At 42.0% G+C, this 19943-nt stretch overlaps 1 protein-coding gene across 1 annotated transcript in view; it reads right to left on the reverse strand.

Annotated features, from left to right (window-relative positions):
• HMCN1 (hemicentin 1) overlaps positions 1–19943 on the reverse strand; it is a gene marked incomplete at its 3' end in the record, with an annotated part of 484864 nt that overhangs the window by 198231 nt on the left and 266690 nt on the right. Inside the window, 3 exon segments of the mRNA XM_081325521.1 lie at positions 6140–6412; positions 17633–17760; positions 19532–19706. Of these exon segments, the coding sequence (XP_081181647.1) occupies positions 6140–6412; positions 17633–17760; positions 19532–19706 (576 nt within the window).

The raw sequence follows: 19943 nt of genomic DNA on the forward strand, positions 1-19943 counted from the left end.
TGTTTTGAGTGGATGGGCTGGTCTCAGCTGCCAGCCTTAGACCTGAACTGGTGAGTTGTGCTGCTTTGTGTTTGTGGTGGTGCCATGTTTTTATAGTGGGTGTCAGTTTGCTTATTGTGTGGTTTGGAGGGGTTTAAAGTGGCTGATGTTGCAGCTGTAGTTAGGTTTCTGTTTTGTGGTTGTGTGTCGTTATCGTTGTGGGTTATGATTTGCTTTTTGAATGCTTGTGTGGTGGTGATGTCATGTGATGTTATCATGAGTTTGGGTCTGGTATCATTCTTGGTGGTTGGGACTCATCTGTCAATCAAGGCAACAACATCTCAGATAGGATTCTCACCAAAGCCGAAACCAACGTCCTGTCTAAAGGATTTAATTTTGCAGTCGCTCCTAAACACATTCCCACGGAAACCATTATATGCGGAGTCGAATCCAGCCTGACCAAAATTAACCCTGACGACGCCAACAAAATCAGACTCAAAGTTACCAACATCCTCTGCACCAGCAAACCACCCAAAAGCAACTTACCCAAAGAGGAACAGACAGCACTACTTAACCTAAAAAAAGACACGAGCATAATCATTCTGCCAGCAGACAAAGGCAACGCCACGGTGGTAATGAACTCATCTGACTACCATACCAAATTATCCAACCTACTCCGAGACTCCACATACAAACTCCTCAAGACAGATCCCACCACCTACCTGGAAAAAACCACAAAATCCAAAATAAAAGCCACCCCCATCAGTGAAGAGATCCAGCAAACAATCATTCCCAGAGAAAAATCATCCAGATGTCCTAAGCTCTATGGTCTGCCCAAGATACACAAAGAAGGAACCCCACTCAGACCCATAGTCAGCTCCATAGGCTCACCTCTACAAAATCTAGCCAAATTTCTTGCCAAACAACTACAGCCTTACGCAAATTCCATCACCTCACACGTACAAAACTCATTCCAATTCATAGAGATCATAAGTAAACTAAACTTACAGCCCTGTGACCTACTTGTGAGCTTCGATGTCATATCCCTCTTCACCCAAGTGCCAATCAAAGAAGCCTTGACAGCTATCCTAAATAAATACAACCCCCCAAAACACATCCTAGATCTGACCAACCACTGCCTATCAAACACATACTTCATCTACAATGGACAAAGATACAAACAAATGGAAGGAGCACCCATGGGATCACCCCTTTCACCTGTCATCGCAAACCTCTACACTTTGAAACCCTCGCTCTAGAAAAATCCAACCACAAACCCAAACTCTGGCTCACATACGTAGATGACACCTTCGTAATCTGGCCACACGGCAAAGAAAAACTGGATGACTTCCTCACACACCTCAATAGCCTACACCCCAAAATACAATTCACCATGGAAACAGAAGCTAACAATCAACTTCCCTTCCTTGATGTCTTAGTCTACAAGAAATCCAATGGCTCCCTAGGACACACTATCTACCATAAAAAAACACACACAAACCGTTATCTGAATGCACTCTCACACCACCACCCAGCACAGATCAACTCCGTAGCCAAGACACTCATCTCCAGAACAAAACACCTAGCTGACGAACGACACCTAAAAACCGAACTACACACTCTCACTAATGTACTAACAGCCAATGGATTCCAAAGAAACACGATTACCAATTTAATCCGAAGAGAGACACCCACAAAAACCCAAGACAGAGAACAAGAAAATGGCAAAGCCCTCCTCCCATACTTAAAAGGGACCACAGACAGAATCAGCAAGATCCTCCAAAAACACAACATCAAAACAGCATTCTACACAGACAGAAAAATATCCACCATCCTAAGAAACCCCAAAGACATAATTGGGTTAGAAAACAAAGGAGTATACGAAATCCCATGCACCACCTGCCCCACCACATACATCAGGCAGACCAACAGAAGAATAAGTGCATGCATTGAAGAGCACAGGAACTCAGTCAGAAAGGGAGAACAAACTTCATCCCTGTTCCAACACTTTAAAGCCACGGGACATGAAATTGATTTTAAAAAAACCAAAACTATCGCCAAAATTGAACATTTTAACAACAGAATAATCAGAGAAGCCATTGAGATAGAAAAACGCCCCCACAGCATGAACAAACGAGATGATACCTCTTGCCTACCAGCCATTTGGAAACCCGCCTTGATTGACAGACAAGTCCCAACCACCAAGAATGATACCAGACCCAAACTCATGATAACATCACATGACATCACCACCACACAAGCATTCAAAAAGCAAATCCGAACACACAATGATAACGACACACAACCACAAAACAGAAACCTAACTACAGCTGCAACATCAGCCACTTTAAACCCCTCCAAACCAAACAATAAGCAAACTGACACCCACTATAAAAACATGGCACCACCACAAACACGGAGCCTAACAAAAGCAGCACAACTCACCAGTTCAGGTCTAAGGCTGGCAGCTGAGACCAGCCCATCCACTCAAAACACACCCCCACCCAATCAGAACACAGCCCCCATTCAAAACACACCCCCACCCAATCAGAACACAGCTAACCCCCCACCCAATCAGAGCACACCTCCACCCACAGAACACACCCCCTCTGGCAGTTTAAAAAAGAGGAACAAACAGCCACAGCCACACACTTCTCCCAGAAGAATGAAGCTGAAGCCACGATCCTGAGGATGATGGATGAGATTTCATCGAAACGTTGCTCTTATACCTTCAATTCTGTGGGGAAAAACCCGAATGACCAAAGATCTACATACAAACACTCGCAAAAACCTCAGAAAACATATATATATATATATATATATATATATATATATATATATATATATATATATATATATATATATATATATATATATATATATATATATATATATATATATATATATATATATATATATATATATATATATATATATATATATATATATATATATATATATATATATATATATATATATATATATATATATATATATATATACACACATACACACAGTATATATATACACAGTATATATATATACACAGTATATATATACACAGTATATATATACACAGGCTTCTTTATATATATATAAATTATTAAAATTAAAATTAATTATTGTATATTATGCATTACATTTTTGTTTACTTGGTTCACAGGCTTCATGGTATGCTAAGGAAACTCTAAGTACAAATATCAAGAAGAGACTGAAGCAGCATCAGATAGGTCAGAATTCACTGTTATATTCCTCAATATATTTAGAGATAAATTAAGAATTTCTAGAACTTTCTGTTACAATCTACTGATTTTCAAATCAGAGAAGCAATGGTACCCCTCTATTGTTCCTATCAAGTAGTCAGATTTAGATACCTGAACTTCCTTTCCTGCTAAAGTGAAATGTTATACATCTTTAATATCTTCCATGATTTTACCCTGACTGACATCAAAAACAAAGTCTTTTTCCCCCAATAAAACATATCTAGCTTTATATATGATGTTGGCCATCCTTCTCGTCTCCCACAACCACTCATACAATTTGCTTCAGGGTGTTATAAAAGCTTCCACTGAAACTTGGGAATTTGGAGAAAGCAACTGAGGATAGATAGCATTAGGTAAAGTGATAGTCTGACTGTATAAAATTGCCTGTGTCAGATATAATTCCTAATATCAACAGTTCATCTTCCAAGAAAGATATCTCTTATTTACTAGTACAGTTAACTGCTTTAATGCAGAACAGTAAATTTTCTTATATTTTACAATTGTGTTGAGTTCTAGGAAACATTAACTTCTGTTAATTTTAACCTTATGTTGTCAATTTCCTTTTACTTTATTTATATTTCATGAATGTTTTTTTAGAATACAGAAAGGAGAAGAAATCAACATTTGTTGTTGTTGTTAGTTTCGAAGTCGTGTCCGACCCATCGCGACCCTATGGACAATGTTCCTCCAGGCCTTCCTGTCCTCTACCATCTTCTGGAGTCCATCTAAGCTCACGCCTACTGCTTCAATGACTCCATCCAGCCACCTCATTCTCTGTCGTCCCCTTCTTCTCTTGCCCTCAATCTTTCCCAGCATTAGGCTCTTCTCCAATGAGTCCTTCCTTCTCATTAGGTGGCCAAAGTATTTGAGTTTTAGCTTCAGGATCTGGCCTTCTAAAGAGCAGTCAGGGTTGATCTCCTCTAGGACTAACCGGTTTGATCGCCTTGCAGTCCAAGGGACTCGCAGGAGTCTTCTCCAGCACCATAGTTCAAAGGCCTCAATTCTTTGGCGCTCAGCCTTTCTTATGGTCCAGCTTTCACTGCCATACATTGCAACTGGGAAGACCATAGCCTTGACTATACGCACTTTTGTTGACAGGGTGATGTCTCTGCTTTTTAGTGTGCTGTCTAGTTTTGCCATGGCTTTCCTCCCCAGGAGCAAGCGTCTTTTAATTTCTTGGCTACAGTCCCCATCTGCAGTGATCTTGGAGCCCAGGAAAATAAAATCTGTCACTACCTCCATTTCTTCCCCATCTATTTGCCAGGAATTGAGAGGGCCAGATGCCATGATCTTGGTTTTCTTAATGTTTAGTTTCAACCCAAGTTTTGCACTCTCCTTCTTCACCCGCAACAAGAGGCTCTTTAGTTCTTCTTCACTTTCTGCCATTAGAGTGGTATCATCTGCATATCTTAGGTTGTTGATGTTTCTTCCAGCAATCTTAATTCCAACTTTTGATTCATCTAGCCCTGCCTTTCTCATGATGTGCTCTGCATATAAGTTAAATAGGCAAGGCGACAGTATACAGCCTTGCCGGACTCCTTTCCCAATTTTGAACCAATCAGTGGTTCCGTGTCCAGTTCTCACTGTTGCTTCTTGGCCCGCATATAGATTTCTCAAGAGACAAATAAGATGGTCTGGTATGCCCATCTCTTTAAGGACTTGCCAGAGTTTGTTATGATCCACACAATCAAAGGCTTTAGCATAGTCAATGAAGCAGAAGTAGATGTTTTTCTGGAACTCTCTAGCTTTCTCCATGATCCAGCGTATGTTAGCAATTTGATCTCTAGTTCCTCTGCCTCTTCGAAATCCTGCCTGTACTTCTGGTAGTTCTCGATCCACATACTGCTGGAGTCTAGCTTGTAGAATTTTAAGCATAACTTTACTAGCATGAGAAATGAGAGCAATGGTGCGATAGTTTGAACATTCTTTAGCACTGCCTTTCTTTGGAATTGGAATGTAAACTGATCTTTTCCAATCCTGTGGCCACTGTTGAGTTTTCCAAATTTGCTGGCAAATTGAGTGTAGCACTTTTACTGCATCGTCTTTTAAGATTTTGAATAGCTCAGCTGGAATACTGTCACCTCCACTAGCTTTGTTGTTGCTCAGCTTTTCTAAGGCCCACTTCACTTCACATTCTAGGATGTCTGGCTCGAGGTCAGTGACCACCTCATTGTGATTATCAGGGACGTTAAGCTCATTCTTGTATAGTTCTTCTGTGTAATTTTGCCACCTCTTCTTAATCTCTTCTGCCTCTGTTAGGTCCCTGCCATTTTGGTCCTTTATGATGCCCATTTTTGCATGAAACGTTCCTTTCATCTCTCCAATTTTCTTGAAAAGATCTCTGGTCCTCCCTATTCTATTGTTTTCTTCTATTTCTTTGCATTGTTCATTTAAGAAGGCATTCTTATCTCTTCTAGCTATTCTCTGGAATTCTGCATTTAATCAACATTAATAAAAATCAAATAAAGTGACTTCAGGGGTAGTTGACAATTTAAAAATGCAATTACATTGCTATATCTAAAAAATTCCAAAACAGAGTTAACATATTGGTTGAAAAGGAATCTCTGTTATATCTGACTGTATACACATCTGCAGTAGGATATTCTCCCTTAAAGTTATAAGTATGTGTTTGAATTCTTTTAGTGAAAACCCCTTATAATTCAATTATTTACTGTAAGTGTAAATATAACTTCTTTTAAAAAATGATAATTCTTCTCAGTGCTTTTTTGTAAAAGAAAAAGGTGCCGGAACTCACGCATGTCATACAACCCGCCTTGCCAACTTAAAACCCTACAAGGTTCCATCCAAAAAAGGTTCCGGAACTCCGTCCTGAGCGTTCTATGAGGAAAAAAGCCCTGATTCTTCTTATGCACTTTTCACTATATCCTTAACATTACCTTGAACTTGGATCATTATCTCAGCTTCATCATGGCCAGCAATGTTACTTGCCATGCATTTATAGATCCCAGCATCCGAAAGCACAACTTTGATGATACTCATTGTTCCATCTAGAGAAGCAGCATACTGTCTGTTGTCTATCAAAATGGGTTGTTGATCTTTAAGCCAAGTAATTCTTGGAGATGGGATTCCTTGAGCATTGCAATGTATATCAACTCTATTATCAGCCTTTGCTTTAATCACTCGAGGCCCATGTTGTATCTTTGGAGGAACTAAGTAAATAATAATAATTAATTAATTTAATACAGAAAGATTTTAGAAGATCATTCAGCAAAACATGAAGAACACAACATAGCGTTTGACCCCTATGTATTTAAAGATATTTACATACTCAATGCAATCTTTCAGAATAACCTACATAATTCTTTTTTTCCCCAATACAATATAATACAAGTCACTCAGAACCACTTGAAAGTGAGGTGGACAGGATATAAATTTAATTAATCAATAAAGACCATTTCTAAACACTTTCAGCAATATTTACAGGTCATGAACATATAAGACTTGAGGAATGGTTAAAATTCATCAAAGAAATTACCCATGCATTTGTGTTAAATCATTGAAAATGTTACCTTCTGATGAGTTAATTGATACTAATAAATTCTTAAATAATTGGCTTTAAATGATTAGATAAAGGTAAAGGTTTCCCTGTCCATTCATGTCTGACTCTAGGTGTCACTGCATGTTTTTTTAGTTTTGCCAGCTTCGCTCATTTCTAATTGTACATCTCTTTCTGCTCTGCACTGTGTATTATCTTATCTTGGAACCATAGTGACTCCAGCTATGTCCAGCCAATGTTTTGGTTTTAAACTGTTTTGTGCGCAGGCCTGAAAAAGTTCACACAGTTTCTGTTTTACTTTCTCTTTCTGCCTGACAAGAGAATGTGGTCAGTCTAGGTCTTTTGTTTTCTCATTAAAAGTTTTACTATAGAATATGCCTTGGATTTCTTTTCTTTGATATTGACCATGCAAATGAACCACGGTCCATCCACCTCTGGTCGGACTGTTAATTGTTCCGTGACATTTGGTAGCAGAGGATGGTTTATTTTTATTTTCAAGATTTATTGATAGGCAATTAGCCAGGCAGTTAGTCCGGCACTGAGGAGGCTGTGATTCATTGCTGCAAATATGCCGAGGAAAAGGAGAAAGAAGGCCGGTTGTCTCTCTGCTGAGGAGGAGGCAGCCGTTTCACAGAGATCTCTTCCTTCACATTTACAGACTCCGTTGGCATCGGCTACACGTCTTGGAGAAGCAGCCTCTGAGCCAAGGTCAGTTTCACCATTTTCTGTTTTTACAGACTCTCAAGCTGATGCCCCAGTTGTAACCTCTGCTCATGGGGATCAGGCTGATTATGAGAGATTTGGTGCTAGACCTAAGGCTTCACCAGGGAAGGAGGTGAGCTATTATCCTCCAAGCCCTGAGCAAACTGTGCATGAGAAGGCTTTGCAAAGTTATTATGAACAAATTGAAGTTTTTGAGAAGGAGCTGCTAAACACAAAGTTGTGTACAGCATGGTATAAAAAGCATGGGAGAGCCTCTGCTGGCATTCAGTTTTCAGAATCGGCCATTTTGCCTCCCTCTTCACAAGCAAAGCCACACCCACAAGGGATCACCATTTTGCCTTCTTCCTCAAAGACAGAGGCACGCCCACAGTGGAATCTTGTGTCAGACGAATGGGAGCCTGACTGCCTTCTGTGTCAAATGACACATGAGGATACAATGGTGCCTGAATCCAATGTTATAGCACCATCTGATTGTGAATCTGTTTTACAAGGTGCATTTCAAAGAATGCAGAATGTATGTTCACAGATATCCCTTCAGCAGGCATCGCTTCAAGCTGCCACACCTCCTCATTCATTGAGAGCTTCAGCTAGAATGCCTATTAATACTGCTACTATTAAAGTTCCTGTCTCAGATGGAGCACAGCAGTTTTCACCCCAAGTGCAGCCTCCACTGGTTCCTCAAATACAAAGGCCAGTGCTGCCTGCATGCCAATTTAATGTAGCAGCTCAAGTGCCAGCACCTTCTGCTGGCCAGGGTGTCATTGCAGCTCAAGTACAGCCATTACATGTTACCTACAGAAAAGAGCTTTACACAGAGATGCACGAGCCTGAACCTGAACTTCGTGAACTGTACTCTTTTTCAAATCATCCTGTTCAGATCATGGGAAAAGGAACTGTTTATATTGAAGAGCTCGGTGCTCTCATTCCAGATGTTTACTACGTTCCATCTGCCAGTAGTAATTTGCTTAGTCAGAGTCATTTGTCTAGGTTTTCTCATTTTCAGGTCCACCATCTTGAAAAAGCAAGTTATATAGTTAAAGATGGAGATATTGTTGCTGAAACCATGTTGATTGGTGGTGTTTATTACTTAAAACCAAAGTCTAAGCCACAAGACCAGGCAAGTATACAAACTCCAAAAAGGGAGAGCACAGGCCCAGTGAGAGATGTCCCAGAGAGAGATCCTGTTGCTACTCCAAAGGCTCCTAAAGCCAATAAAAGGACAAATAAGACACAGGTTGCTCACATCAAGCCTGAGGTTCCTAATAAAAATGCTAATGTTGAGAATTCACTAACAGGTAAACCTTTGCATTCCAGGTGTATCCACAAGTGGCATAGAAGATTGGGTCATGCAAGTTTCCGTGTTCTGAAGAAGATGCCAGAGTTTGCAAGAGGTTTGGATCTAAAGGGGTGTAAGGTGTTCTTGGACTGTGCTGTCTGCAAGAAAGCCAAATCTAAAGCAGCAGCAATTCCAAAACGCGCTACACGCCTGTCAACACGCATTTTTGATTTATTTATTTATTTATTTATTTATTTATTTATTTATTTATTTATTTATTTATTTATTGATGGGATTTATATCCCGCCCTATCTCCCGAAGGACTCAGGGCGGCTAACAACAAAACATATAATAAGTACAGAAATTAAGATAAAAATAAAATTAAAATCATCTGTGCAATAAATTAAAATTAAAAACTAAAAATAAATTAAAAATTGTAAATATAATTAATTAAAATGCCTGTCAGTCCAGGTCAGCCTGGTGGAAAAGGAGTGTTTTGAGGCCGCGGCGAAAGGATTGGAGATTTTGGGCCATCCAAAGCTCAGGGTGGAGCTGATTCCATAGGGCTGGCGCTCCCACAGAGAAGGCCCTCCCCCTGGGGGTCGCCAGCCGACATTGCCTAGCTGACGGTACCCTTAGGAGGCCTTCTCTGTGTGAGCGTACTGGGCGATGGGAATTTGTTCCCGGCAGCAGATGGTCCTGCAAGTATCCCGGGCCTAAGCCATGTAGGGCTTTAAAGGTGAGTACCAGCACCTTAAATCTCACCCGGAGATGAGTGTGATTTGGTACACACTGACATAGTGGGTCCTTTTGCACCAACAATTGGTGGTAAAAAATATTTCTTGACAATTGTTGATAATTACTCTAGATATGGATATGTATTTCCTATGAGAGAAAAATCTGAGACCTTTCAGATCTTTAAAGACTTTGCCGCTCTTGTCCGTAGCTAACAAAGCTCACCTCGTTCGTGACCTAGTGGAGAGCGAGCATGCGGACCTGGCTTGCATCACGGAAACTTGGCTGGGCCCAGAGGGTGGTGTCCCTCTGGTTGACCTCTGCCCGCCTGGTTTCCAGGTACTGCACCAGCCTCGGACCCATGGGAGGGGCAGGGGAGTGGCAGTTATCATCAGGGAATCCCTTAGCCCGCGAGAGACAACCGTCCCTCAGATGGTCGGGTGTGAGTCTCTCCTACTGAGATACGGCCCGGGGGCGCAGTTGGGCCTGCTGCTGGCATACCTACCACCTAATCGTGCAGCGGCAGCCCTGCCCAAGCTACTCGATGTCCTCTCAGGGTTGGTGGTTGAATACCCAAAACTCATGGTCTTGGGCGACTTTAACCTACCGTCCCTGGGAGGATCGTCCGAACTGGCTCGGGAGTTCATGGCTTCCATGGCGGCCATGGACCTGTCGCAAATAATTTCTGGACCGACTCATGAGAGAGGCCACACCCCAGACTTGGTGTTCTTGTCTGGACGGTGGCGTGATGATATCGGTGGGGGTGCCACGACTGTTACGCCCCTGTCATGGACCGATCACCACCTCCTGCGGCTAGACTTCCCCTTTGCCACCCCCCACCGTGGGTGCACGGTGCCAGCCAGATGGTACCGCCCTAGGCGCCTAATGGACCCTGATAGGTTCCAGGCAGCGCTTGGGGACGCACATGCACTCCCTGCTCACAGCTCGGCGGATGCCTTAGTGGAAGCCTGGGAAAAGGCAGCCACGGAGGCTCTGGACCGAGTTGTACCCTTGCGGCCTCTGACCCGGCGCAGATCCCAGCGAGCCCCATGGTTCACCGCGGAGCTCCGGGAGATGAAGCGCCGGAGACGGGGCCTAGAGAGCCGTTGGAGATCCAGTCGATCCGAATCCGACCGATTGCGATTAAGAATCCTCACCAGGTCTTATCTCACTGCGATAAGGGTGGCAAAATCCAACTACTTTTCCACCCTCATCGCGTCCGCAGATAATCGCCCGGCTGCCTTGTTCAGGGTGACTCGCTCCCTACTGAACCAAGAGGTGAGGGAGGAACCCTTGCAGGGTTGAGCCGAGGAATTCGGTCAATATCTGCTGGATAAAATTGCTCGGATTCGAACCGGCCTGGACTCCAACTGGGCTGAGCTGGAAGAACAAGACATGGACAGTCTTGTCGACGTCATCTGGGAGGAATTTGATCCTGTGACTCCTAAGGAAGTGGACAGGATTATGAGGAGGTTGAGCTCCTCCACATGCTTACTGGACCCGTGCCCTTCCTGGCTGGCTTATGCAGCTCGACAGGGGACACGAGGCTGGTTCCTGGCGGTCATCTCTGCTTCTCTGAGTGAGGGTCACTTCCCCACCGCCTTGAAGGAGGCGGTGGTGAGACCTCTCCTCAAGAAGCTCACCTTGGACCCATCCTCTTTGAATAACTTTTGTCCAGTCTCCAATCTTCGCTTCCTTGCGAAGGTTGTTGAGAGCGTGGTGGCGCACCAACTTCCTCAGATAGTGGATGAAGTGGTTTATCTAGACCCGTACTAATCGGGCTTCAGGCCGGGCTACAGCACGGAGACGGCATTGGTCGCTCTGATGAATGATCTCTGGAGAGCCCGGGACAGGGGCCATTCCTCTGTCCTAGTCTTATTAGACCTCTCGGCGGCTTTCGATACCATCGACCATGGTATCTTGCTGCGACGCCTCAGGGGACTGGGAGTGGGAGGCACGGTTCTGCGGTGGTTCTCCTCCTTTCTCCAGGGTCGCTCGCAGTCGGTGCTGGCAGGGGGACAGAGGTCGACCCCGAGGCCTCTCGCTTGCGGAGTCCCCCAGGGGTCGGTCCTCTCGCCTCTCCTGTTCAACATCTACATGAAACCGCTGGGTGAGATCATTCGCAGCTTTGGAGTAGGGTACCATCAGTATGCTGATGACACCCAGCTTTTCATCTCAACTCCAAACAACATCAGTGATGCCCTCGACGTGATGTCCCGCTGCCTGAAAGCGGTCCGGGAATGGATGGGGAGGAACAGGCTTCAACTGAACCCGGACAAGACTGAATGGCTGTACGTACCGGCAAGCCAGGATACTCAGAACATCCCATCCCTTAACATCGGGGACAAGTTACTACCCCCTGTTGATAGGGCCCGCAACCTGGGTGTCCTCCTAGACTCGCAGCTCTCCCTGGAAGATCACATAGGAGCGGTGACCAAGGGGGCCTTCTCCCGGGTTCGACTAGTTCGCCAACTACGGCCTTATCTGGACCTGGATGCCTTACGTACAGTCACCCATGCCCTTGTGACCTCTCGCCTAGACTACTGTAACGCTCTCTACATGGGGCTGCCCTTGAGATCCACTCGGAAGCTTCAACTGGTGCAAAGTGCAGCGGCACGGACACTCTTGGGAGCCTCCCGATACTCCCATATCACACCTCTCCTCCGTGCGCTGCACTGGCTTCCGGTTGCCTTCCGTGTGAAGTTCAAGGTGCTAACAATGACATACAAAGCCCTACATGGCATGGGTCCGGACTACCTACGGGAGCACCTTCTGCCAATGTCTGCACCCCACCGTCCTGTGCGCTTCCACAGAGAGGGCCTCCTCAGGGTGCCACCGCTCAAGGAATGTCGGCTGGTGGCCCCCAGGGGGAGGGCATTCTCAGTGGGTGCGCCAGCACTCTGGAACTGCTTGCCAAACGAAATCCGGATGGCCCCCGACCTCCACACCTTCCGGCGCGACTTAAAAACTTACCTGTTCCAGCAGTCCGGCCTGGCCTGATAGCTCTAATTGGGGTCCCAGTTTGTTTTTACTATTGTTTTTCACTATTGTTCAATCTGTATACCTACCTTACTCTGTACACCGCCCCGAGTCCCTCGGGAGAAGGGCGGTTTATAAAAATAAATAAATAAATAAATAAATAAATAAATAAATAAATAAATAAATATACCCAATACGAAGTTAGCATCGGCAGAATTCAGAGTGATCGTGGTGCTGAATTCATGTCTCAGCGTTTCCAGGACTGGATGCGTAAGAGTGGGATACTACACCAGACCTCAGCTCCTTACACTCCAGCTCAGAATGGAGTGGCAGAACGCAGAAATGGAGTTCTGCAAACCATGATGCATTGCCTTCTTGAAGATGCTAACCTCAGTCTTCCATACTGGGGTGAAGCTATCAAATATGCTAACCATATCATCAACCGCACTTGGAGTAGTGTGATAAATCAGACCCCTTATTTCATGTTATATGGACACAAGCCTGACCTCTCATGTCTCCATATTTTTGGTTCCTATGCTATGGTCAATATTCCTTTAGCCCAAAGAAAGAAAGGGGGTCCTGCAGCAAAAAGGATGAGATTTATGGGCATTGATGATAATTCAAAATGGAGCAAATACATTGACTCTCATCATGTCGTAGTCATTTCACAATCTGCTATTTTTGAGGAAGATGCTGACTGGTCCAGGATTCATTCTAACGATCCTGGAGTTTATTTTCCTAGAGATGATGCTGCTGATGCCACACAGCCTGATGGTCAAGATGCACAGGTGAATGTTCCTTCCACTGTTCCATCTCCGCAAGCCGCCAATGCTGCTGGCGATGAAGACGAGGACGAAATGGAAGAAGAATGGACGGTTGTTCCGAGACGTTCCAAGAGGACAACAAAGGGAATTCCTCCAAAGCGATATTCGTGGCAAGTAACGAAAGCACCTTTACCTTTGATTTGTAATGTTACACTTCCTCCTGAGACGTTCACACAAATCAAACATCTTCCTGAATCAGAGCAAGATAAATGGTTTGAGGCAATGCAGGCTGAAATGGACAGTCTAAAGAAACTTCATGTGTTTACGCCTGCAAGCCCTCCAGCAAACAAGAAAGTTATTGGCTCTCGTTGGGTCTACAGAATTAAAAAGAAGCCGAATGGTGAATCGTTGTACAAGGCCAGACTTGTAGCCCAGGGTTTCGCTCAACGTTATCCTGAGGACTATACAAATACCTATTCACCCACAGTGCGGACTGAGAGTGTGAAAATTGCCTTAGCCACTGCAACTATCCTTGGCCTAGAAGTTTTCCAGTTTGATGTTGAAACAGCTTATCTACACGCTGATCTTGATGAAGAAATTTATGTCAAAGGTCCTCCAGGTTTCCGACAGCAAGAAGGGGATACTTGGTTTCTACACAAAAGTCTTTATGGTCTGAAACAGTCTGGTTTAATGTGGTACTTATGTCTTTCTGACAAACTAAATTCAATGGGCTTTATTAAGTCCGAAACAGATGAATGCGTGTTTACAAAAAGATCTGATAATAGATAATTCTTGTTTATGTTGATGATATTGTTTATATTGGTCCAAATAAGCAGATGAGTGAATGTTTTGCTAAAGCTTTACAACAGTTTTTCACATTGAGGTCTTTAGGACATATTAACACTTATTTAGGTGTTCAAGTTACCAAAACTCAGAAGGGGTTCAGTCTTACACAGGAAGATAAGATTGAACAACTATTGCATCACTGCAACATGAAGGATGCTAAACCTGTGAGTATACCCATGCAAACTGATTTTCACAACTTGAAAAATGAACCGAGTCCTGAGTTCGAGGATGAAACACTTTATCGCTCAGTCATTGGGACGCTGCTATATATTAGTAGTTGGACTAGACCTGACATTGCACTTAGTGTTAATCTCCTATCACGACACGTAGGCAAGGCAAAACAGTTTCATTGGACATGTGTTAAGAAATTATTGCAATATCTAAAACACACCAAAGACATGAAGTTGTTGTTAGAACCCACACATACTGACTATGCAGAGTTATGTTGTTATGCGGATTCAGATTGGGCAAGTGATAAGAAATCACGTAAAAGCACTTCAGGTTATATGATGTTTCTAAATGGATGTCCTGTTTACTGGCATGTGCGTAAACAGATTTTTGTTTCTTGTTCCTCTACAGAAGCTGAGTATGCTTGTGTTTCAGATGCATGTAATTCTCTAACGTGGTTTGATGCTTTAGTCACAGATATCTGGACACCTCCGATTCAACCAATCACTGTGATGGAGGACAACGAATCTGTGGTTTATATATCTGAGAATCGCTTTACAGGTTCCAGGTCTAGACACATTGACATCCGTTACCAAAATATAAGACAAGCAGTTAAACAAGGTTTTGTCAAATTGCAGTATGTGCCTACACATGACCAAATTGCTGATATGCTGAACAAACCACTTCCTACAGCCCAACACGAGTACCTGCGCAAGAAGATGTGCCTTATCTGATTTTCTGCTTCGCTGACAAAAGAAGGGGATGTCACTGCGTGTTTTTTTAGTTTTGCCAGCTTCGCTCATTTCTAATTGTACATCTCTTTCTGCTCTGCACTGTGTATTATCTTATCTTGGAACCATAGTGACTCCAGCTATGTCCAGCCAATGTTTTGGTTTTAAACTGTTTTGTGCGCAGGCCTGAAAAAGTTCGCACAGTTTCTGTTTTACTTTCTCTTTCTGCCTGACGAGAGAATGTGGTCAGTCTAGGTCTTTTATTTTCTCATTAAAAGTTTTACTATAGAATATGCCTTGGATTTCTTTTCTTTGATATTGACCATGCAAATGAACCACGGTCCATCCACCTCTGGTCGGACTGTTAATTGTTCCGCGACACTAGGGCACAGTGCTCTTTATGCTGTGTACAGTCGGGAGGGTCACCGCTTCTAGCGGACATACCCATTTGGGGATCTGTGTATACACTTGTTTTTTAACCACCTCCCAAACCCTTTGCAAATTTCCTCTAATGTAATGAGTGGTAAAATACTTAGATTGCTTATCTTTCTGTGGCCATAAAAAAGAATGCCAACCTCGCTGCAAATCATACCCTTTGAGTGTCAAAATACGTTTTCTTGAAAGGGTCACTCAATCTTTTATCCAAACCAGGGAAGAGGCTTGGTAATGAAGTAGGTCTTCATTTACTCACATGCATATTATTTGCACCAGAAGAGACCATCCAACCATCAGCAATATACAAAGGTTGAACCATTTATAGTCATTATATTGGTGTGATGTTAATTCCACTCTATTTATTTGCTCTGACATCTCTGTCTGCAGTTCAGTCTGGATTCTTCTTCCATCTGGGTTGATCTGTTTTGAGTAGAAAATCTTATCAAATTTTATAGTTAGTGATTGACTGTCCAAGCTTTCCACAGGTTGTCTTTGTTGGTCTTCAGCGTCTTCTTTGTTGGCATCACTATCTTGCATGTAGAGTACTTTAGTTCTTTAGTTGCAGTCTGGGTTTCAATTTGTGACTTAAGGTTGGCATGTAAATTATTAAATCTGGAGATAGACATCTCAGTGACTCTATAGATTGTTTCAAGCATAAGGTTATAGTCAAGCAAAGTTTGTGACTGATCTTTCTCCATTTTGTAGTATTTATAAATAGTCCTTAGTGGAGGCTATTTTTCAAACAAAAATCAGTAAGTGTCCACCTCCACAAGTCTAAGCCAGATTCATCTCTAGCTGTTTCAGGTTTTTATCTCAAAGCCAAGGTTAGTTCAAAATGTAAACACTTGCTGTAACAGGCTTAGCTATTAGATTTCCCCAGAGTACTTCAAATCCTTTTCAGACAGTCTTTTTGTTTATTTCTTTTTTATTTATTTTCTTTTTAAGACTAATAGGTAGAATAGTCCATTTCTGTGAATATAGGAACTTTGGGCCAAAAGTAAAAAGGAAGTAAGTCCAATTAATGAGTATTATTTATACAGGGCTTTTTCTTTTCTTTCCCAATGTAGACAAAGGCCGCTATTAAGGAGAGTGAGGGGGGAAAAAAGAAATCCCTTGCCTCTCTCCTTGCAAGGGGAAGCAAATTTGGAAACTTTCTGACAGGCAAAGTAGACAATTAGGAAAAGAAGAAGGCAATTCTCACCCAGTTTTCAAGTGCTTTTGGCTTTGGCAGGAAATGGCTAAATGATGGGCCATGGGAGTGACCGATCCTTTCTTCTTTAGTTTGGAGAGTAGCTCCAAGCCGACAGGAGGGCCGCCACCCTTCTACTGCCAACTGGAGAGACATTTCCCCTATTCATCGCCCCTCCAGGGTGACTTTTGACCCTTTTACAGGAGCCTCCCGAGGAAGAAATCCAGGCGATGTGAGGAGCAATTTCCTTGCACGTCTGGCTGCACTGAAATCCGGACCTGGGAGCTCATATTTGCATGCTTTTGAACTGCTAGGTGGACAAGAGCTGGGGCAAGGAATGGAAGCTCACCCCATTGCACAGCACTCAGGTCTAGAACCTGGACCAGCTGACAAGTTCTGCGTCTTTAACCATTGAGCCATCGCACCCCTGTTTTAAATGATTATCTTTTGAAAAATAGATGCTATTATAAAGAGATGCAGATCCTTTTCATTTAAGAAGCAAAGACCATTCCAGTGAATTGTGGCCAAGCAGCAAGTCCTATTTAGGCTCTTAAGATCTATGAGAAGCTATTATGGTACACAAGAAGATTCAGGATATCAGCAAATAGGAACAATGGGCAGATTCTGAAGCCTTCTGAAGGGCCAAATTAAGAAAGATAATGGTACCAGTGAATGGATTGTGTGTGTCAATGGTGCAGGAGGTGGGAGGTTAGGGTATTGCATGGAGAAATGATTTAAAAATTAATTCTCCATTGCATAATTTTGTGCAGACTCTAAACAGCTTTACTGGGCCAAAAGACAGATTGAATTTTTTTTTAAAAGTTGTGATACTATTACTAATCTTCTTCCCTAAGCACATGCATAATAAATAAAGGTATAGCCTCTGGACTCCCCCACCCCTCAATTCAATTTGAATCTGATGCCAGTAACTTTAATCATATTTAAGTTAATATTATTTGTACTAATTAATTCAATATCCATTATTAATTTAATTCAATATTTATTATCGAAAGCAGAGGGTTCTTACCATGTACATTTAGTTTTACTTTTTGGGTTGCATTTCCAGCAATATTTGTGGCCACACAGATGTACAAGCCACTGTCTGATACCCACGTCTCTGTGATCTTCATTGAGCCTGAAGAGAGTAAGGTATGTCTGGGGATGGGGTACAAAAAAACCCACAGGAAATACAGATGACTATAAATATTTATAAGAACATGAAAGTCTCTTACAGGAGCATTAATAATAAATGTTGCACATCAAAGAGCATCTGTTCAGTATTACTTTTGTACAGACTGATCTTCCATTTTTCCCTTAATTGTGCTTGCCCTCTGACTTCTTCATTCTGCATAGTTGAAGAATGAAGTAAGAGTCAACAGTCCACAGACTCCCCTTTCAAATCCAGTTAACAACCAAGTTGGAGGCATTTTCTATCCTCTTTTACATTTTTTTAAATGCATCCCTCAAAGTTACCAAAACAGTATATGTGCTGAGGATACAAAAGTTTCTCTGATGGTCTCAATCAAAAACTAAACCAATTAGGTTCAGAAATGGTGCCTTTGAGATGATACTTTCCGACCTGCAGAATTCATTCCAAAAGAGTATTTATTCTATTTTATTTTTATCATGGTTTTGAATTTTATATTTGACAGTCTGTATCACCTTATTTTTTTAATCATTGAATGCTATGGTGATATTCCAAGTGCCCATTCTATTTTGTACATATTTTTGTTATTGAATAATGGGAACCAAAAACTCTAACAACAAATAAATAAATTTAATGATCCTCATGTATTCTCAAATCAATGCATATTTTATTAAATCTAAAGATGATAAAGGGAAGAACTAGGGCAAAACCTGTATGGACAAATGAAGACTACCATGTTACTGTCAACTTCTATTTTTATAATGAAAAGTAGTGTATAAATATTATAAGTCATAAATGCAGATTACACTGTCACTGTGGAGACTTCGAATTGATGAAGAAAGACCCAGAAAGCTTTCTAGTTTTGGAGGAGGAGGAGGATTGGCATAGTCTGCGGGAGGAGTCAAAAGAGGAATCAGCCTAGAGTCTTTACATTCTCACAAGTGAACTAAGTCCAACCCCTCTTGAATTTTGTTAACTCTTATCTAGTGCCAAAAGGGAAAGTACATGTCAAAAACTCCCATCTATCCTGCAAGATAGAACAGATTGTGACCCAATCCTTTAATCCATTAATTACTTAATCAAATTAATTGTCTATCAGTGATTACCACCATTCATGCTGCCAAACTCAGTCCTCACTCATTTCCAGACTGAACTCTTTCTTAAAGGATTCAAGATAAGAAAAGAGGAGAAGTAAGAAATACCAACAGTAGAGATAATTCTAATTATCCCTTCAGTGACCCAGTTCTTACAATGAATGTGTTGTTTAAAGATCCAACAACAAGGCAAGCTGCCAGCAAGACACATGCCTTCATTATGGACTTCTGAGATAAGCCAAAGCTCCAGGCCTTTTGATGCTTCCTCACAAAGATATTCTTTTCAAAGTGTAGTTTACAAAGTAGTCATGCAGAGGAAATAGTTCTGAAAATAACATTTTTGATAAATGTTTCTGTTATCGTTATTTAGTATTCATCCTATAATGTATTGGACTACAAGGATGATGGAAATTATAGTCTAGAGTAGATGGAAACTACAATCTAGCACACCTAGAGAACATCACATTATCAAAGGATTCAATATGATTGCATAGGATACTGACACAGTACATTTCCATTATCTTTTAAATAGGTAGAGACTGAATCAAAGTGTAATATGAACATTTAATTCTTGGCATATATGCATACAGTATGCCACAGTTATCTAGCAGCCACTATCCACATCAGTGAGACAACTTGTACAGAAATTCAAACAAACAAATAAAGTTTACTTGGAGAAAGTTACCTTGGAGAAAATGGAGAAATAAGCTGCATTTCTTTAGCCCAAGTGATTATTGAGGGTGGCAAACTTTTCACTTCACAGGGAAGTGTCACTTCTTCCCCAGCTGTTACTGACATCTCAATTGGGTTATCTAGTGAACTTCCTTGCTGACTTCCAGGTCTGGAAATTCTTGGTTTTACTAAAACATAACATGCACATTACAATATTATCCAGCTCTTGCAATATTTCTTTTCAGGTTAGTGGGTTCACTCCAACTGTTCTGTAAGCAAAACAGCTCTTGCTTTCTATCCTTCTGTCCCTTCTTCTACTTACACAAGATAAACTTTCCAAAGGGTCAAGGACCCTTTTAACAGAGGGGATATTTGTATACAGTTCCAGTGCAAGATGAGAGGGTATATTTGCCTGAAATCATGGT

The sequence above is a fragment of the Vipera berus genome (genome assembly GCF_964194415.1).
Source record: "Vipera berus genome assembly, chromosome: 3".
Taxonomy (NCBI): domain Eukaryota; kingdom Metazoa; phylum Chordata; class Lepidosauria; order Squamata; family Viperidae; genus Vipera; species Vipera berus.